General features: G+C 34.8%; 1 protein-coding gene across 1 annotated transcript in view; it reads right to left on the bottom strand.

The window, feature by feature from the left end:
- LOC149791404 (transient receptor potential cation channel subfamily M member-like 2) overlaps positions 1-23,436 on the bottom strand; it is a 164,386-nt gene that overhangs the window by 41,690 nt on the left and 99,260 nt on the right. Inside the window, exons 19-23 of the mRNA XM_089971350.1 lie at positions 22,360-22,466; positions 16,185-16,410; positions 6,760-6,897; positions 4,191-4,258; positions 389-608 (exon numbers count right to left, since the gene is read on the bottom strand). Of these exons, the coding sequence (XP_089827476.1) occupies positions 389-608; positions 4,191-4,258; positions 6,760-6,897; positions 16,185-16,410; positions 22,360-22,466 (759 nt within the window). The remainder of the gene's footprint in view (positions 1-388; positions 609-4,190; positions 4,259-6,759; positions 6,898-16,184; positions 16,411-22,359; positions 22,467-23,436) is intronic.

Here is a 23,436-nt window from a genome sequence, read left to right as displayed (position 1 = left end):
ATAAAATTCCAATTATTTTCAAATAAATGTTTCTTCATTCGGTGTCCATGTGCTGGAGTTCATTTCTAGCGTCTTGGTGTACTGTGGATTGGTAAAAAATGGATGCACTTATGAGACGACTGAGACGAGGTCGTGTGCTCTTGTACTTTAAATTTGACTAAACAATACATTCTTTTTTCTAACTTTTATGAATCATAAAACAAAAGCTGATGCACAAACTGCTATAGTCATAGAATTATTTGAAGCCAGAAAGCAGCAAACTTAAATATGAATAGAAAAGTAAGTGTGTAAAACCTATCTGCCGGTGCAAGATATGTAGGACGTCTCAGTCCATTCTGCTAATAACAGTTGCCAATATCCTATATATAAAGAAAAATACTGAACCTACCACATGTAATAAGAATGTAACAACAGGTGCTTTGTAGAAAAGTAGGATCATCTCCTTCATTCTTTTGAAATATTTGACTAACATTGTTTCTTGCACAGTTTTCGTCACCTCTCTATTATCACTTCCTGAATCATCATTCGACTCATCTCTGATATCATCTTCTGAATCATCCCTCGTTTCCTCTCTGAGATCAGTTCCTATATCATCTTTTGTCTCCTGTCTAAAAGCAAATTAATTGTTTTCTTTGAAATTCATACTTTCATGAAAGTAAAACTGCAGTCTGCAAGGTCTCGAGTCAAAATATGTATACTGATCTGGGTCTATGCAGTCTGCCACTATTTATGAATAGCACAAACAATATAAACCATAGTATTATATGCTCATTGTTTTCTCCGTTAACTTTACATTGTCAGATTCGTGCAATATTACCCGATACTGAACTCGCATGCAAATACACATATTGCATTTACGTGCATAAAGGAACTAATTTCTATTGCAAACAAACAATGGACACATACGCCATCACTTTTGATTTGTAAACAAATCATGTACACTCGCGTACTAGGTGCTTTACGTTGTGGTTCTTTAAATTTGTTTCAAAATGAAGTAAAGCAGATGTTTCGTGGACTGCCACATATCAGCTGCTTTGGGAAATTCCGCGTTACCTTTTTTGATACAATTTAAGTTAGGTATACTATAGACACAAGAATTGGTCCTTACAACTGACATACAAGTGACAAAACATATACTGTCTTCTTTAGCTGGTGACAAGAATGGCAAAACATATACTTACAGTTTTACATCCTGAATTTCATAAAAATGTACTTTCTTAGTTCTGGAAATCGTAATTACATGAGCCATGACATAGGTTCTCAATCGTGATTAAACATTTCGAAATTGTAAAGTAATTTCGAATATCAGTGCAATTAAATCCTCCTTATTGCCCTTAAAATGAAATCAGCATTAAATTCCAAAGCGTCTCTTTGATATTTGCAACTGAAAGACTTCATATTTTCCCCACATTATGATTTCAAACATTCAATGCCAGAAACAGAAACACATTTGCAGATGTCAACACGCTTCTCCCTGTTTCTTCAATCCGATGTATTTCATCTGGAATTGTCTCATATAAATCCAGCCTATAATCATCAAATTTTATAGAATCGAAAAAATACCAAACTCTATTCATTCCAGATCAAATGGAAAAGTTGTTGCAATGCGCATTCATTCACAATATGACTCCAAAATTCAATTTAAACTAGACACGCCATTTTCTTTCGAACGTTATGTCGAGCGCGCGGCTAAGTTCAAGTTTATATGGGCAAAGTTATGCGTGCAGTAATAATGCTGTTGTTGTGTAATGATGAATCTGCACTTGTGCATTTAGTTTGGAATACGGCATACATTCATTTACTTTGTTTCTCGTAGTGTATTTTGTTAATATAATTAAGCCTTAGATAGAATAAAAAAATGAGCATATAATAAAAATGTTACTGCATTTGTATGGGAAAATATGAAGTCGTTTTGTCGGATGGATATACTGCACTCCCAAGGTCGTACAGTATTTCCATTCGAAAATCTCGATCATAATTTCCCATACAAATGCAGTAATCAGATCAGAGTTATTTTATATGAGGCTGGCCTTGTCCTATGAGCGAATATGTATTTACAAATGATAATAATAAAAGTGATAATAATAATCATTATTATACATGTGTGTTTTATGTATGTATACTTGTATACATACATACATACATATATATATATATATATATATATATATATATATATATATATATATATATATATATATATATATATATATATATATATATATATATATATGCAATAATGTATCAAATGATGAATTGATGAATTATGCATTCAATTCCTTTATATTTTGTGTGACGTACAGATGTCTTTAACTTAAATATATAAATCTTCATAGAAAGTAAGCAATTAATATCTAAAACCAATATTACATTAACTTTAATCTATTAAAGTTGAGTATATTATATATAATCACTATGCTTAGAGTGGGGAACTTGACAATCAGAGCTAGTACGGGAAGATATGCACGCATCTGCTATGAGGAAAGATTGTGTCAAATTTGTAAAGTTAACATCGAAAATGAATTTCATTGCATCAATACTTGTCCGCTATATGGAGAAATATGACGAAAATACTTGCTCACCTTTGGCTATAAAAATCAAACTTTTAATAAATGTAGGTCCTTTATATCCATAGATACTAGCAAAATTATGATAACTAATTTAGCAATGTTTACTATAAACGTTTTGAAGATTAGAGAAACCGTTTCATCAAAGACTCCTGGTACACAAGACTTTAGGTCAATCTCACAAATCTTGCACACAAGTTTTAGGTTTATCCTTAAATATGTCTGTTTGAATACTGTACAGTAGATACTTGTATCTCACCAATATCCGAAAATAACAATAATCATTACTTTCATGTATATTACTTGTTATAAATACGATGTTCGTTTGTTATTTACTATAACATATTTTTGTTCCGCATGATGTATGCATTTGTATCATAGTCCAATGGCCTATATAGCAAATAAACACTATTATTAGTAGAGTATTAAGAACTTACTTGTTAATTAAAAAACCCTACAATCGGATTGATTGCCAGCTCGTTGACATATATAAAGTGCATGAAGGTTCTAAATAATATTTACATACAATATGATAATCTGATTTTTAATTACTGTCAAAATCTGAGGATGGCTGCTACAAACCTTACATTAACGAAGCATTTATGTCCCATCACTGTCTAATCAAAGTTCAATCATGACAACAGTAGATAATAATTATAGGCAAAACAAAACTTTAAACATTGACCATCTAACTAAAGTGTAAACAATTACTCTGACCTCTGATCTCTATGGCGTTAACCCTCTTCTTTTCCTTTAATGCGTTCGTGCGCTAAGCTTGATTATGACCGTCTTTTATACTCGGCAGATATCGTCTTTTAAACACTATGTACATTAAGCTAACAAGAGATGGATAAGAAAATCTTCAAACCTGCATTCATTACTTCAACATTCTTTCACAAAAAGCAAAATAAATTAATTGCATTAATTTTAATGCAGTTACGTACTAAAACTTGGCTGAAGTTCAGTGTGCGACAAACAGATCATTTTGCAGTGATGGAAACTGCTAAATGTATGGATTCTTGAGTGCATTCCGAGTCGAAAAAGTTGTTGGTTAGTTGCTTTTACAAATTCGTATTCTCGCTGTTATTGTTGAAGTGTAAATTAGTTCTAGATAATCAGTGAATCAATGACTATTTTATTATTTCTTGTATGGGTAGATTAATCTTAGGTACAAAAGTGAACTTTACTTATTGACTGCATCAGTTCTCATGTTCTCGTCAATACACATTCAGACGATGCGTATTATCATTATCGTAGCAATTTTATTCACTTTTCTCTGAAAGCTAAAATGTGTTGGAACGTCATGGAAAGTTTATATGTCAGAGTAAACCTAATTATTAGCACCCTATCTTAGAAAAAAAGCAAACATCAATCTGCGTTCGGACGTTTTCTGGTTTATGAGAGTTACATCAATATCTACAATATGCCATTTTCAAGAATTAATCATTATGCTTAATTGTAGGATGGAAACGTACACCCTCTGGATCATAATTGTCTGCGAATTACTCGATACAGCCTCAGGTATGATTTTAAAGTTTGACTCTTACGTGGATTAGTCCTATCCTTTCCCTATGCATGATGGCTTTTTTTACTGACTTCTGATGCACCAGTACAATTACTTACGACTGAAGGGAAGGATGGCTTTGTTGTAAACTCACATTAGGACTAGATTCGTCCGTCGCTTGATCTTCCTAGAAATGTCAAGAAAAATAAGTAACCATTAAATTTGGGGTAATCTGCCTTTGTATAATAAAAGATTTGTTAATTGTGCGGCTTGATATATATATTACATTACGAAGCCATCAACTCATATAATATGCATATATATATATATATATATATATATATATATATATATATATATATATATATATATATATATATATATATATATATATATATATATATATATATATATATGTGTGTGTGTTATTAGGATTGGCGGGTCAACGCTGTAAGGCTGAGAGGTAATGATCTAACACCGTGAGAAATGAATTTATTCCTCCAATTCATAACACTGAACTTCTGTGTGTTTCTTTTTATTGTATATCCCATTGCTACTCACGCGGTCTTTTATGATTTTTAATGGAAAAGAAATAGTCATGCTATTAGATTTGTATGCAAGATTTTGTACAACATTCTGATAAACTCCATGCACAGAAACGAGGTTAGGCTAAGATATATACTGTTCAGTTGCGTCATCGGTTTGCCTGCACTTAAGACCTTAAGGATATTTTAAAGAAGGAACTTCTAAACAATATTGATTTACTCATTTATATTTTCTGCTTGAACAGTAGCAATATCTTAAATGTACCAAACATACGGTACCCTGAGTGCACCCGAGTAATACAAAGGTCTCAACAGAATTGTAAAAAAGACGTGTGATTAGGGTTTTTAACGTAGCTTTAACATATGTTCACTCATATCGCTACGATGTATGCAATGTTGTAGTTTATAGTGATGTCTAGCACTGTGGCATCATGTATCACACATGTAACATGATGTCCCACCCTGTCACATTATCCTGACACCAGGCCGACAAGTCCTAACACTAACCTCTTAAAGTGAGGCAGCTGTTTTGTAACCTTTTTATAAGTTTTTGGTATGACTCGGCTGGGGATTGAACCACGATCTCCGAGGCGGACGCTCTAACCACTAGGCCACCTGAGCGGTCGAACTGTCAAACAACGTGATACGTCTACCTTTATGATACAATGTTTATCACTTTTATCCTCAGGTTTATTAAAAGAATTTGATTCGTCAATAATATTAATAGACAAATCGAAAGTTTATTTCACTATAACGTATTTTTAATATAATTAAAAAATCAGCAGACCACATGTGTGAAGCTGGTATTGTTGATAGTTTTCATTGTGAATGTATTGTCATCACTGATCTAGATGGGAACGAAATCAACGGGTGCACGTATCGTTTAATGTCTCTCCGCTTAGAGTCAGCAATTTGCGGTATTTACAAATTCATTTGAAAGTCAAATGCTGTAGCCGTAGTCACTGTCCTTTAATTATCTGTGTTTTACTTTACCTTAGCTTTTAAAAGCGTCTAATTCATATAACAAACCATCCAATTTCATTAAAGTAATCAGGTATTCATCAATTTAATTGTCTTATTAAACATGGTGTTCAATTTTCTCTGAAAGCGGAGGGATGTCTAACTATGTAGTTAATTTTACATGACCGCTTGTAAAAGAAAGTGTAACATTAACTCTCGTAGCACCGTCACCAGAGAACGTGATTTATTGCATTCGTCCAATTCAGCATAAGATATCGTTTCTTAAAAGCCGAAACGACATGTAACTGGGAAATGTAATAGCCATTATACTTTAGGACTAAGTTTTGCTTTCTATGTTAATGCAGGAATCGCTAGAATTGATTTATCAAATATGAATTAGGAATCGTAGAATGTGTTAATGAGTACGCATGAATGGGTTACGTATTGGTACTTGTGTGATTTTGTTTCGCATCAATCAGGTATGAATAAGATTTGCTACAAAAAATACTGTTCTCTTTCGTTATTGTTCTTTTCATTGAGGGAAGTACAGTGGCACTGACTTTCATATAAGAATAAACAAAGAACACTGTGCAAACTGCAAAAAATAATAAAATGAATGATGTTAAACATTCCAATTAAATAGTGTTGACAAAAAAGTTAAGATCAGTTACACTAAATGTAATATTAAACTACTGTGGAACAAGGTTGTGAGCCATTGCCAATATGTTAATATTCTCTGCAGCTGATTTGTCATTATCTGTATTGCATCATGTTCATTAGAAGTATGAACTTGTTAACATTAGCTTAATTATCAACTTCCTCATTATCAGAAAATGGGCTCCTGAAGGAGATAACCATGCAGCTTAATCGGTGCTTCTCTCTGTCTATTCTACATTGAATAATAAAGTAATTTTTAATAATTGATATGTGAGTTGCAGGACTGTCAGCATTGTGTCTTGTTGGCAGAATTTCCAGGTTACCACATTAAATTTGCAGACACAATATTGAAGGTTACATAAAACATCATTTTCTTAATGTCTTGAGTATAGATTTGTACAAAAGTAAAATTACTTTTATTCAGATTTCCAATTTATGGTTTATGGATGGGTTGTTCCCAAACAAGAATTGCCTGGTTCTTTATATTTGTAATCAGTAGCAGGCATAAAGACTACAAATATGTTACCTCAAGAAAACTGTTAGCTGGCATTTCCTGCTCAAAGTCTGAAGTTGTAACATCACCATTATCTGGTTCACTATCGTTTTTCTCCTTAAATGTGACCCAGTGTGGAATTAGAGGGGGAATGATAATGCACATAAGCAGCTGAAAATGAAATTGAAATGCCATATTTGATTATGTACAAATCATACCCAAATGAGGAAAATGTACACCATAATCTGATATCAGGCAGGACCTCTCCAAAGACTGTTATGCCTCTTTCCTATTACATTTAGTTGACTTGAAACAAAAACACAGACTCCGATCTTCCATGAAGCAGTACATCAGAAGATTAGGTTCTATATATTCACTCATAATGTCTTTCATTTATAACAAAACTAAATAAATCTTGAAATGCTCTCACATAGTTTAGATGTAGATTATTTTATATATGTTCGCTTGTAACCTAATTAAACGAAAATGAACAGTGTATATTTTATGTTTAACTGTGCAAGTATTATACTTAGTGGGGTTTCTATTAACCCTTATTAGACATGACATAGTGCAAATCTAATTTATGTTTTAGATAGAATTACCTGTCTTATAATTACAGAATAAACCAGGGAAAGCCTGCGATGAGTCTGGGTTGACCATCAGCCTAAAGAAAACTAACGTGATCGCTCAGTGCGCGGACCCCCCAAGCATCGTCATCAACAACTACGAACTTGAGGTAGTCAGTCAGTTTACGTACCTCGGCTCTACCATCACCAACAAGTTCCTGGTCGATGCTGCGCTCAACAAGCAAATCAGAAAGGCGTTAACAACTCTCTAGGTTGTCGCAGAGAGTGTGGAACAAGAGCATGCTGACTCTGAACACTAAGATCTCCGTGTCCCGTGCCAGAGTGCTAAGAACTCTCCTGTACGCCAGTAAAACGTGTACCATGCCTTCCTCACAAGAGAAAAGACCGAAAGCCTTTCCCATACGATGCCTTTGACGCATACTCGAGATCACCTGGAGCGACTGAGTAACGAACAACGAGGTGCTTGAACGTGCCAAGATTCCTAGCATGGTCACGCTTCTTCGCCAACGTCGCATCAGATGGCTGGGCCATGTACGCCGTATGGATGACGCACGGATCACCAAAGGCCTTCTTTATTCGAAACTTGCCTCTGGCACAGGGTCGATCGGGCGGTGACATCCTCTTCATAGATGACTGCAACCGCGAATGAAAGTCCTTGACATCGATGTCAGCACCTGGGAAGAGCTTGCTCTAGACAGGTCCAGCTGGCGATATGCTCTGATCACTAGTCTAAAAGCCGGCGAAGACACACTGTGTTTGCTAGCTGATGAAAAGCGATCTCAGACGAAGACTAAGCAGCTCCAACCCACCCGAGTTTAAGCACGGAATGGACGAGCTGAGATTACTGGAACTCTTGTTTGATCGAGAGAAAAGAAGTCTACGTTTACTAGACCTTCCATATATATCGGTGGAACTAAAACTTCAGGTTTGCATAAAGCCCAACACTGATACAGCTGATGCAATAATATAACTGCCATTAACATAACTACCAGGAACACAGTGAGGTAAATATCCTGGTGATAACACTATTCCTGGTAACAATTAATGTGGGTCAAGTAACATGCTTAATTAACGCCTTGGTTCCAACAACAACCGACCAAAGCCTGGTGAAGCACCAGTAAATCTTGTTGATAATGCATGTTACCGACATGTCCACTTAGCAAGCATCAAATATATATGTCTACGTCGACACCACGAAGCAGATTTTATTCAGCAACTAAATACGAAGATGGATCATCAAAGGAGGTATGAAAGCCAAGATTATTTTATGAGGTTGAAATCCTCATGGACAATAGTCCACTCGTGAAAAGTATTTTTCCGATGTAAAGAAACAAGCAAACAATGGCCACAAAAAGCAGTAAATAAAAATAAAAATATACTAATTATGGTAAAGGTGAAGCCGACGCGGAAACGTTAGCAAGCTTGATAAAGTTACTATTATGGTAGCTTGAGTATGGTTAGCCAAAGAAAATCTATGAAAGTTTTACTACCAGTGCTAAACATGTTTACGTGCTTGATCTGATGCACAAACACCTAATGAGATCCATCAGAAAGGTCTCTAATGTATTCCACGTTATCGTGTACGTAATCGATGGGCAGATCTTTATGCATTTGTATCTCTGATGCCAGGAATATGTGTTGATGCAATTTAAACAATCGATTGACCTTGGTTATACTCATTCCCAATCGCATGTACATCTGCCGGCTTTGCACGTGTAATACAATATTGTTTTCCATCCGAAGATTTTATACTAGTTTGGTGCATTAAGTAAATCTCCATCCGGATTAGTAAACGACTGCCATTTGATGCTCGTTTGTAATTGGGAGAAATGCCTTTTCGAGTCACAGATGATTTAAACGGGTAAATATTTAGCAACTGAGTTTCTGCAAAAGTATTCCACTCACTCGTGTACTCGTACGGTTGCAACGGTTTCTCTTTAACAGGTCTATGTTTGGGGTCGTTAGCGTCCAGGCTGCTAGCACCCAGGCAATGTATCGACAGGTAATTTTAATATTTCAACCTTTAGATTCCTCACTAACCTGTCCAAAGACGAATGTAATGAATCAATGAACTACATTTTACATGTAATTTTCATGTTGTTTGGAAGAACACTTATTTGTGTGTTTGATACCGTGCCTACGGATTTAATGATCAAGCGACCATACCCACGCAGCTTATGAAGCACTAAACGAATTTTTGTTTTACTGGGTAAATTCTCAGCTGTGACTTATGTGAGCTGGGCGCTGCTTCTATGAACGACCTTTGATGTGACCATGGTCAAGGAAGTTTTTATTGGTGAAGCTAAAAGCTCCTCCACATATCCAACAATGAGTGGTAGCGGATTACTGATACATGTTAGGACGGGTCATAATGATGTCTGCTGGTGACGCGTCTTTAAAAGCAGAGCATGGAGAAACAGGGCATTACATCGGAACGTTCAGAGATTGAAAGTCAAAGGACATATAAGGGACATTCATCTTTCTTTGCACTGCAGTATATTTGAGAATGGGTTTGCCGGGTTGTTACATCATTGTCGTCAAGAGTTCTTCACTAATCCCACCACACTAGAAGTCAGGGTCAGTGAGAAGTTATACGGTCTTATATACAAGCATGTAAGTATAGTTTTTGTAATGCGATACCGAACTTAAACATTTTAATCACTCACGTCTCTCAGCGCAGCCAATCAATCTGGGCTCATCTACATTATCCATGAGGGGATAGTGTAAGCAGATAAAGCAGATAAAGCCTTTATTCCAAGTTATCACAATAACAGAATTACCTGGGTTAAGTGTTTCAAATTTTTTCAGGATGTCGACGTGGTTCAGAATTGTAACATCAGCGCTGTGAATCCACGGTGTAGTACTTTTAAATCCATCTTTGCCACAACTAAGCGCCATAACCAAATGCGCATTAAAAGTAACATCTTTATGTTCAGAGTGGCTAGAGTTTTGTAATACTGATAATGTCATTCCAGAAACCATATTTGTTGACAGTAGTCGAGCGTCTTTATCTGGTTTATATATACATATATATATATATATATATATATATATATATATATATATATATATATATATATATATATATATATATATATATATATATATATATATATATATATGGGGGATAATCGTACGTTTTTTTATGTCATCGCGTATGAAATTTTAATTCAGGCATGTGTGATTTCTATAATCGTTCATGAACATACTTGGTAAATTCAGTAGCAATAACAGATGCAATGTGTGTTTGTTCATCCAAAGGACGGTCTTGTTAATTTTAACTACCACGAAAGGTTTACTCCAACGGGTCTAATAATGCAAGCGTCAGCTTTTCTTTGACCTCTTGCTTTTATTATATTACCTTAAAGTGCAAAATGTTTCAATGCTACCATCGCTCTTGTTGTCGTATTGACAACCGGTGGTGGACTAGCAACCGATGATGAACAAGTTGATCCATTGCAACTCTCAATAATTCAGGTGTGTATTCGCATTATATGATGTTGTATGATTTGTTTTAATTGATGCACAGTTGGCATATTTACAAAAGGAAATTAATAGAATTGTTTTACTTTTTGTACTCTGTCAGAATGACAAATTGCATCGCTTCAACCTAGCTATTATTCAATTTATTTCTGTATATGTTTGGTAATTCACAGGTGGTTGTGTAATCACGGGTCTTGAGTGTTTATACAGTCACAAGTTTCACTGCCAATCTTTGATTTCTCGCGTGATATATTCACAAACAGATCCACGTGGTCGGCAAGGTTGATTATATGATTGACTTAAATGTCACATCTAAGATAGATATGGTCGAGCACTGTATCCAGTACGTAACACCTGCAAATGTGTTTTACAGTATTAATAATGACATGTTCTGCCGCATAGCTCAAATGTTTCGTAGTATACACGTTTGCATTTGCTGAGTTCCAATGTCATTGGACTTTTCACATATGTTTGATTTTATTAAATCACATCACGGAACTCATCAATTTACAAACTTTTCTCATTATGTTGAACATACTAGATACCCTTTTTTCTCTTCATCAGCATCAAAAGATACAATAATAACGAGGTTATGCCTATATAGAACTTTATAGAATACATTACGCGAACGTTTTAATCAGGCTTCCTCAAACAAATGGGCTTCCTCTTTTCGGAATCAACATATAACGTTGCAAATGTAAGCGTACATTCGTTCCAACATATCATCAGCCCAGCGTAACTTAATAGATCCATCACTGAGTATTACACTGAGTATTACACGAATAGACTTCGTTCCAATGAAAGCAACAACATCGAAAATATATTGTATCGTTGTAAATTGTTCAAACGTTTGTGCTTCATCACTTTTAATAATAGCTTCTGAATTTTGGTTTTAGTGTTTGCTTCGTTCCTCTTCTGCCCCCGTTTTACCACAATTTCATCGATATTGCAAAGATCGGTGAGTTCGGATTAAATGTTAATATTATTACTCCAAAACATTTATATAATTGATTTGGTCTTATATATCTTCATTATTGCTCGAATATTCAATGCTTCTACCATCAGAAATTTAATTTATGTAGCAAACCTCGCATGCATAAGATATACCAGGGGATTCACTCGACTGCATAGACAATATTTGCTTTGAACTATATTAAATAAACCTCTTTTCGGCTTAAAAGCTTGGTCTTCCTTATTCTGTTTCAGTCCGAAACTAATTCTTAAGATAACCAATCTTGTTGTGTCTTTCTACGGAAGTCTCTGGAAACGAATATAACAGCTCTTTTGGCCTCTTCGCTAAATCTGTATGATGCATTCCAACGAACCTTCGATTTAAGTTTGGGTTTTTTTGTTACATGTTTTACAAGTCATTCCTCGGCTTCTCAACCGAACTAATACTCAAATCCATAGTAAGGGATATTTAACACCTTAGGAAATGGCTGAAGCTCCTGCGGTTAAAAGCTCATCATGAACGTCCTGAAAACACTCGACTCGACTAACGAAAACATTCCTCATAGTGCACGTGCATATCATAATTTGTTGTTTTACATGGACTGGCATCAAAACGAGAACGTTGGTTTGCATATTTCGCAACAAGAATGTCGGACGTAGTACCCGAGCTTTTAGTTTTCATTGAGACACTTGGTGTTAATCAAACAACCCTTTTAGTGGCATGCATTTTATTAAACTTATATCACCAGCTGGTGCTAATTTCAAATGTTATGCTGTGATTCATTCCAACAAGAGCCTGTGTATGGAGCGTGCAAGTGGCCAATTGATACACGAAGTTAATGGCGTCTTAGTGATAATCAGCTGAGAAATATTCGTAATGCAATAGAGGTCAATTGTGGGATGACATCGAAACTTTCAAGAACATAATTGATTGGAGATGTCGCCGTGTGGTTGACCCATATACAAGTCACTCAACATAATGTGGCCAAACACAATAACACCTCGGTTACGTTACACTTATCTAAGTCAGTGGTGAAATAAATGCAACAATAACAAACTTTGCTATTAGCGACTCCAATGGTTGCACAGATAAGACGTTAGGTAATGTCGATATTGCACCGTGCTGGTGTGCATCTGACCAGGTATGCCACCAGATGGGATTAGACAACGTTCACTAGTCCTGATGATGCTGACATGGAACCAGGTGAGCTTGTTATTTTTGAAGATCAGACTAATAAATATAAGCGTTTGATTTTGACATTTAAGTAAGTATTGTCAGGTGAAAAGACGGTGTCGCAACGAACATGGCTAAAATGACTGAAAACAGCGGGAACAGAGACGCTGGTGTGTTAATTTCGTATATCAAAGGGTATGTTGATTATACGAATCTTACAACAAAACAATACGTAGATGAAAAGATCGCCAAAGTGTAACATGTTCAAGGGATGCATCTACAAGCATACTAACCAGCGAAGGAAAGGATGAAAAACTTGGTATGACCGATGACCGAATTATTTTCAGTTCTGAATTGGATGGCTTCCTAGCTCCTAAACATTATATCTTAAAGGCGAACGAGTTTTAGATTTAGCATTATATATATATATATATATATATATATATATATATATATATATATATATATATATATATATATATATATATATATATATATATATATATATGCCCCAATAATGATGCGAATTCACATATATATATATGTAATGTATCCTGACTGCGGTGATGAGGGTTTGGACTTTACAAAGTGACTGATGACCTAACAAAAGCAATTTTGTTCCACTTGTTGACGAATATCTGTTTAAACAAAGAGTTATTAGACTGTCTTGTACACTCAAGTATAATATTGTTAAAGGTCAAGTATATAACATCCGTTGGGATCAAGATTATATAAAACTTCCAACTTGAGTAATCGCATTAACACGCGAAAATATTCCATCGTTGACTGCCACACCAGGTGAGACAATCATCAAGGGTTGTTTTTACAGCTCATCAAGTTTCCTGTTTCCAACGAATATATACAAACTAATATTAACTCAGTTGAAACAGAAAAAAAAAATCTCGACTGTTATTCAGAAAGACGTTCTTGTCCGTGTAACAGTATTTGGACGAAGATGATAACGAACGTTTCAAACATAATGCAATGGTGCAAACATCATATTATAAATGGCCGTAATGTTAGGCCCCTAGACCGTAAACCGTAGAATTGTTGAAAACTGGAACGTAGCAAGATATTAAAATCCATATTTTCTCATTTATCCTTTTTCAATTGTCTGCAAGAGAAGCGACAAAAGACACATGTTGGATCTTATTTTCCATGCGTTTCAAATGTCATTACAAATGCAACCTGCACAGTCACTGCAAGCATTTAATGTAATGTATTATGTGCACAAAAGGCACATCGTATGAAGGTTCTCTGAAACATTCTATTCCTTACGCTTGATGTAACACGATGTCGTTTTGTAGCTCCAGTGGTACTGCAACAAATAACTAATGATATAAAGTTAACACAATTCAATATATTTGGACATTTTGAACAAAGAAATGACCCTGTTCACATCATGCAGACCTGAGATCAGAAATGTATTTGTACAATACACATATTCTACTACATCGCATATAAAAGTTACCTAAGCATATTCCTTTACTATGGTTTGACAGATGGATGCATGGCCAGGTTTAACACGACGTGCCATACCAACGGTTAAGTATGCATACAACTATACAAACATTCCGCAATCTGTACAAGTGTTCCCCTGCAACATGCAACGAAACCAGTGTTGGTTCTGAGTGAACGGTAGGACAATCTAAACTTGTTTTGACATTTGAAAATATGCGTCCTATAGCTTACCACACCCATGAAGAATAATGATGCGAATTCACGTCTCTCATGCAGTAATTACAATGGAAACACTACTGTTATGTGTACTTCATTTAATTGTTTGTCTGTTTGTTTTTATTTATTTTTATTTTATTACATATTATTGTAATGTAATATTGTTTGGTTGAATTGACCTTGTCCAAAATTGACTTTATGTCTGCTTGACCTAACTGACTTATTTTTATTTTTTTAAATTTAATTTACGTAAACAACTAATAACAGTTTCATTATTCTATATTTGTATGAGCCTATTATCAGGTTTTTTTATTCAGGTAAACAAAGAAGGAGTAAATATGTCAATTACGGTCAGGGTTTTGAAGATTACTAAGTGAATTTTGTAGACCATTCTGTTGTAAATAACCAAGGTTCATTAGATCATTCTAGAAGATTTCGTTTCATTAGGGAATGGTTGGTTTCAGAAAATGCAAATTGGGACCAAACATCAAGCTGAGAACTATATTATCTTGTGACTGCGATGATTTTACCAGTCGTGCTTTAACATCTAGCACTTTAAGTTGCGTTGTGTTGTGACCACTTTTGGCTGCATTTTTATTTTCTTCAAATTAATGAATTCAGGTGATTATTTTCTCTGAAAATACAAATATGATGTGATAAAATTCTTGGATTCACTGGAAGTTATGCTGAATGCAAACCTGGAATAATATTTCTGTGATTCAACAAGAGACTGTTGATAAATCAGTACTTCTTGGGGCATAACAGACACGTCATCGCCTTCAATTTTGGATCACTTCGGAACTTGAACTGAGTTTCATTCAGGACTTTTTATTACTAGGCCTTGTGTCATTAATTGTTGGGTTATTTTGGATTTAATTCGCAATATCGTAAGTTCATTTTTCTTATTTTTCACTTTGTGTTCTCTGGAAATACATTATTTGTTAAATTGTACTAAGATTGTTGTCTTCTTTCTTGTTTATACTTATTTTAAGAGCAGAGACTCGTAACACTACTTGTATCTGAATCGTGGCTTATTTTAATGAAAAGTCGTAACTATGAACAGCAATTTTAATATGTATTATTCAAAGTAAGGCCTTATAATAAAAGATTATAGTTTTTGTATTGTGAATATTTCAAAATGCATGGAGCTCGTCGCATTTAAGTTTACCAAACTAGGCAAATGTCCAGTGATTCACGATATAATTATCCATAATTAATGATGGCAATGCTGTTGTTTGTTTTAAAGTAATAAATGTTTATTGCTGTCTGCTTACTACAGTAACATATCGCCTACTTACCATCTATCTGTAGACCGACATCACATTCTATTCATAACATCTCTGCTTTAACATTATACAACCATAGTCAAAGTTGTGCAAATAGTGATCGTCTAACAGACCAACTATCTATGTTCTTGAAGACAATGGAAAACACTAAATGACATGTTTAGTTTTAATCTCGTATTGTATCTGACAACTTGGTGAAGTGATAACAATAGCCTGCCTGATCTTTGGGAACATGACCAATGTATATTGTCTCTTCACCCCTTGTTAAAGTTTACATAAACATGTGTGGCTTTTACTAACCTTCAGAATGCCATTCTCCTGCGTCATCCCTCCCATCCAAATATTGTTGAAGACTTCCTGGCATGCAGTCGCACAGATGAATGCTTGATTTTCTGTTTTCATGGCAATTAAAATACAAGATGCTTCATTCCATTCAAATAAATCACCAATCAATAGGTCATGTGCATAGTTTTCATTTGTTCTATAGCAACGTTCCAAAACCCCAGTTGCTAAATCCATGAACACGCTGTAAATATAAAGTTAGACTGTAAAAATCACTCACATTTTAAATTGTGTTATAAAAAATTAAGCTTTAATAATAATGAATTAAATACATATGTTGTTCGACCTGTTAGATATGTGTCCACAATAAAGGAAAACTCTCATCAATTGTATGCAACTCAGGAGTTCTTGGTTTTATATACAAATGTACATGTCAAACATGAGCTATCACTCAATGACAATTTAATTTCAAAAAGTAACATTTCAAACTTGAGCTAATTTTCTCCAACATCCACACAAGCAGATACTCTTTTCATCTACTGGGAACTTAAAACATTGGTAACCATGTAAAGACTCTGTGTATAATACGATGGAGGCTTAATAACAATTACGAAAACGTATTCTTGAAAGAAGTAACTTCTGTTCGAATTTGAGTTGGAACAAATGAAAACGCTACAGCAAACCATCATGTGCATGACCGTAAACCATCATCTGCAATGCATGTATGGGCCGACACAAACTATGTACATACTAGCACCAGAGTTTAAATCAACGACTTCAGAGAATAAGAGCAAGACTTCAATACCAATAGTTTTTTACACTGCCCTGAAGTCCCAAACAAAATCAACGTGGACTCCAATCGTTAAAATCGGAAGGGAAGGGACCCTATTTATATATGGCCGTAAGTAGAGACATAAATAACAAGATATCGAAAAACTTGATTTACTTTTCCATCTTCACTGCTAGTGATGTTATATAAGTTAATAAGCAAACCTCTCATGATTAAAATGTTTAGAAGCTAAGGGACATGTACTCCAAATGCATTATGATAATCCCATTCTCGGCGTGAGGTATCGTTCTTTTATAAAACTTCCCTGATCAAAATACACTAGGAGTACAACCACCACCTTACATAATCTGCCATCCTAAGCTAACTATTGGGTGCCATTAGGACAAATGTTATATCCCCTTGGCATAGAGATTGTCAAAATATCATCCATATTGCCTTTCACTACTAAATCGGACGTGAACTCTGCTAGGTTTAATGTAATTGCTGGGAACCTGAAATTAACATTTGTTTAATAATGCTTACATCTCCAGGTAAATAGTATACAATAAACGTTCCTGAATGTGACATACCAGACTGATATGCTGCAACGGTGCTATGAGGTATGTGTTCTTCTCCATTTGGTTGGCAAATTTTAATCATAATTCTAAGAGGATAGATGTTCTATGCCATTAAGATTCTCCCCAATTGCATAGATTGTACCACATGTATACCGAAACTTGGATCGCTAGCTGCAGCAGGCAGTGATTTGGGTTTCCGCTGGTCCAATACATATATTTTACATAGCATAGATGACATAAGTTAGTATCGTTAGGTACTGCATTAATAAGTCCCAGCAGACAAAGAAATATTTGCGCAGAGATCTTTAGCAAGGAAATAAAATGTCTTTCTTATACTGTTACAGATCGTGATGTATCGTAGATTAATTGAAATGATTATATATATATATATATATATATATATATATATATATATATATATATGTATATATAATGTGAGTTTCCAGATATAGATAAATAAAACCTCATGAAGTTAATACTAATACGTTGTCACAGTTGTACTGCAAGAAAACAAGAAGCAAAGAAACAAGTCTTGCTAATTAGGATACACAGTGATACGGTTTAAAATTTACAACCCATCCGAAGAAAGGTGAAAATGTAGCATCTGCCATAAGACATGCTCTGAAAGTGTTGGAAATCCTCGTCAAATGTAATCCAAAGTATTCCATATCCTTCGAATATATTCTTGCATTACTGCAGAAGACGAATATGTACAAATTCCCAGACAATGCAGGCAGTCTAAACGTGAAGATTAATGTGCAATAAGATACAACCGTGAACTACAGCATACACTCAGAACCTTTCATTTTAATTTGGATATCAGTATGTTGTCCTCTAGTACGTATTTACTATGACTAAACTAATGCGGAAAGTCAGAAAATCAGCATATAGAATGTTTAGCAGTCTCTCCAATACGTTTTATCGTCTTTTCGAGAAAATGAGACCACAGAAAGTATTCTATCTTTGCCTCTTCGCCTGTCAGATTTTTATGCAATACTCATCGCAACTGTTTTAAAATAAAGAACTTCCCGAAAGAAGAGCCATGCAGTCTCGCACAATTTCAAACCAAACGGTTGAAGAAGTTTACTGAAATGTACCGTTGTTGTTGCACCTCCACTGGCGTTGTGAAGATCGCCTTAAGTTCAAGAGTAAGAGGTCGTTTTAACAAACTGTAACCGTTCATACGTATATTATTTCACTATTAATATGCCCAAAATCTATCTATCTGATATATGGTCATCCAGCCTCGCTCAAATAATGATTGGCAATACGGTCATTACAGTAGTATCAAACCGAGCTTAGGTATTAGAATGCCACTGTCATATTTCACATATCCCCACACATCAGAGATCGGAACGATATGATGTTATTAATCAAATGTAATACGTAGCCGATCAATAATGCAGCATCAATCATGGCACAAATGCATACACTAATTTTACCACCTTAAATTTTTACACTAATCCGAGCACATGGGTATTGAGGATTAAGTTTAAATCTCAGCTAACTGAAATAGTTGATTTAAGTATAACAATTAATAGCCCCAAACTAATGGGATAAAAATGCATTCGTTTTTGGCATTTTGTTTTCTAGATGACGGCAACCAATTGGATCACAAGTTATGCTTATAATATAACTATAACTACTACGCACCGGTTAAAACGTAGAGTACAAAAGCAATTTGACAGTAACATAATATACAGAGGAACTCTTTTTCTGCAAACAGTTTGACAATTCTTACAATCGGCTAACAAACGAAACCACTGAAAAAAGTCCCGCGTATTACACGTGTTTAGAAGTAAGATAGTGCAAATGACGTAAGAAAACCAATTTACTAGAACTGTACTTTAGTTCGAAACCAAACACGTCCAAGATCTGTATGATATAACTATGCATTCGATGCATATAAACTGATTAGTGTCGTGGTAAACGAACTGGTACAGATATAAGATGACCTCACTCATTTTCCCGGATGAAACTTATCTCTGAAATTATTAAGTTTCTGCATGATATGACTTTATACGGTATGTATCCTCTCACGATTTTAAAAGATACAGCTTAAAGAGTACGAACTATTTCAGTCAGTCATTTTATTGCTGTGTGTAAATTTTGTCTATCATGGACTGTCCTGTGATCTCTATGGTACCGGTTTAGCTGTGAATGTAAAATTAATGCAAGCATAGATGTAGCTTCCAGACTGGTAACCAACTAAGCCAGTATAAGAATTCACTGATTAATATGTGCAGACGCTAACATGTCAGATTGCGCAAGACTTATCAGAATTTGATTTGTATTCCAACAGCAGAAAGTCAAGCTTAGAAAGTCAGGCAATTGGGAGAAATTTAAGAACAAATAACATAATTGTATGGAAATCATCTTCAAAACTATATATCAAACTACATTATACTTTTCATTTGTTGATCTTAAATGATTTTTTTTAATGATCTCGTCAACAAGAACCTATTTTCAAATAAACACAGGTCTAATTAAGTCCTAAATACGCAAAGACCTGTACACATTGCGATATAAATCATACAATGCTAGTCCGGGTCATAAACATATAAATACAAATACAACATATTATTATTATTATTATTATTATTATTATTACTATCTCCATATTTCAAGTAGTTGTTGCTTTACTGTGTGTAGCGACAAAAAAAGCATTTAACAATGCGCAACAAAATCCTTAATTGCAATGACATATGTAATAGGGATTGCTTACATCCCTTATAAAAAAACAGCTTAATTTAATTTGTCTATTTCAAATGTTATATGTTTAATCTTACTAACACGGTTTTTATGCAAACAAAGCAAAGTCAAATATGCTTGAAACGTTTTACAAATCTTTGTGATGGATGAAAATTTAAATATATCATCCCTATATCAACACAAATTTGCCAAACATACCACAAGTGTACGGAGGTAGTGACATACAGATGGACAAGCAGATATATCCATGTGAAGATTTTCCCATTATAGAAACTGGAAACATAAAAATGCCCTCAGTGTAAATACAAAGCTTAATTAAGATGAAGCCATATATCTTACAATCATTTATGTCTGACAAATCTTGCTAATGGTTGTTACCACATTTATTGACGAGTTGGAAAATGGCTAACAACCCTAAGTCTAACATCGGAGATGCGGAGGCGACTTTCCATACCTGCTTTGATTTTGAGTGAAAAACCTTAAGGACCCCTTTATAAAACAAGGAATTGCACTTGCGACTGCATAATATATCATCCTGGGACTGATGGTTATGTTTAGCAGGTGATTTGGTTTTGTACCAGCAAAAAGAAGGTACGCCTGGATCCTTGGAATTGTACAGATTGCTACTCTTGTCTGAAAAACAGTCTGTGATTTGATCTATTTTAATATACTTTGGGACAGAAATTGAGGGAGGGACACTCAATCAGCTTTTTACCGAGTGATTGACCTTAATGGCTTGCGTTGTTATAGGATTTGGCGGGCATTCCAAACACAGAAACAACTGATAAACGCAAAGTTTGAAACTAGTCACCATTGTCTCCATTCAGAGTTGGAATAGTGTGAATCTTCAGGATATACTGGTGACGACTGTGGGACGGTTGTGCGGACAGCGAGGTTCGAATAAACCTTGTCATCGAAGTGCTGTTGCAGTTGAATCTATCATAACAAAGTCTCATCAGGGATCGATACTGAACGCCCCGATTAGCCTGCGTATGGTACGTGTGACCAATTTACCAATTTAACTGATCGACGTTCAGTAGTGTACAGATGCCCGAGCTGCTGGACAGTCTAGTCGGCAGCTGGGTCAGCATCATACAGTTTCACGATATTTCATAGATGACCATCAACATCTAAAATAAACCCCATTGCGCCTTATAAGTTCGAAGACAATGTTCTCTCTCTCTCTCTCTCTCTCTCTCTCTCTCTCTCTCTCTCTCTCTCTCTTCCGATTCGGCGAAATTGGTTGTTTGGTTGTGTTGGGGTTAGGCGACACACTCACCTACACTTCAATATTTTCTGTTAAGGCATACTTATAAAAAAAAAACTTTACCCAGAATTTAGGAATCGTGTCAGCGCCTCGTGCTACTTATTATAATTTACGACAGAAACGGTCCGACAGATTGAGAAATAAAATCCGTGATTACATATAACAGATGTATTTGTAAGCAGCAGTATTGACTCTCTGCACAGGCGTGCTTGAAAATAAAATATTAATCAGCATTGATTAGTGTTGCAAAACTGCATGTTTGCCAATGCCACACTACAATCAGGCAAGAATGTAGAATAAACAACAAAATACAACAATTAAATCTTTTGTTAAATATTTTACGCTCAGAAAATGATCTCTATGATATAAATTTTCCCAACCCAACATTATCAATCCGCGCATGAAATACGGGCTTTATTTTAACGCTTTACTCAATTTGCAGCTTGATATGATCATGCTAACTATGTAAAAAGTCATTGTCTCCAAATTAATCTAAATGTAGAAACTTTTTTTGTAATCGATATAGCAATGCAGATAGTTATCACCTTAGCACACAAAGGATAAAACGCACGCAACTCGCCATTTTTAAGTAAACATACATAAAGATTTAACTGGTCAAGGCGAAAGGTTTGTATCGTCACTTATGGCTTCACAAGTCGTGTTAAACACTTGTTACTCAAACAAATGTAGATATCCTCTATGAATATTTTTAAAAACATATGATAACAAATATTATTCCAACGCAATCAGTTGAATGAAAAAGAAAAAACTGATTTTTTACACGTGAATATGTATGCTCCTGAAACAATTATTAATCTTCTGTTCTATGCTTTTGAAGTCAAGAGTAGATGTTACAAAGAATCTTACCGACTGTTTGCTTCAATTTCCTCTTTAATCGTAAGCTTTACATCATTAAGTTTTTTCGACATGGAGGAGTATAAAGCATGTGCAAGAAGAGCAGCAGCCATTGAATCCTGTAAAATATATGATGAAGGTACAAATTTGCAGGATGTCTTGGAAATTTTCATATATTCTATACTGTCCTTTATCACACAAGAACCAAAGAAGCTTGAAAATGATCTTCCGGATAAGTATGATGTAAGTGTACAACTGTAGAATAAACACGATAGCGCATACGCTGTGTATACTTGGCTTTTAGACATCCATCCATCAACTAATATGCAAACATTTGCCAAGACTTTGGAAGGATGTTTTGGTCTTTCTGATGTGAGTATTATTGCTTTATTTTAAATCTTTTCAGTTGTAACGCAAATTTGTTGAGGTTGAAACATATTAAACTTTAATATTTATAATAATTCAATATATTTACTTTTGACATTGAGTGAAATTGAATGCATGACTTTGTTAGTGTTGAACATTTTTTGTCAGACACTGACAGACAGATGATGCCAAAATGCTTCAGATTTTAAATGAACAAAGACACCAGTGTTCCATGATATTGTGCAAATGGTTTTCATAACCTGACAGTTGACTATATCACTTGTCGGAATATGTTTTTATGTTTTATAAAATTCCTCAGACTTGACATAATGTGAATTTTGTTCATTTAACTATCAACTAATACAATTCCTTTCCTTGCTGTTTTATTAATTTTTAGTAACAACACACATACAGAATGACGACCTAGATACTTTCAACAAAATGTAATGAGCTTCAAGGTTTAGTCAGGTCATGTTAGCTTGATTTTCGAAAGCTGTCATTGGCAGATGAATCTACTTTGTACTTCCAGCTGTGATTGCTGGGATATAGGTTAATGTGAACATTGGACACGTTATGTCCAGTGGTTTTGGAAAAGAGGTCTTATTGATGTTTAGTAAAACAGCCAGACATAATCACTAATAATCATCGCTTGTATAAACAGTACAAGACTTGCCGCCAAGACTGATCAGTACCTAAATTGTTTTCGATAGAATATATACAGAC

This window comes from Sinohyriopsis cumingii, chromosome 9 (genome assembly GCF_028554795.1).
Source record: "Sinohyriopsis cumingii isolate HCF-2022 chromosome 9, ASM2855479v2, whole genome shotgun sequence".
Classification (NCBI taxonomy): Eukaryota; Metazoa; Mollusca; class Bivalvia; order Unionida; family Unionidae; genus Sinohyriopsis; species Sinohyriopsis cumingii.
The sequence above is the reverse complement of the archived record's forward strand: the minus strand, read 5'-3'. Positions and strand labels throughout refer to the sequence as shown.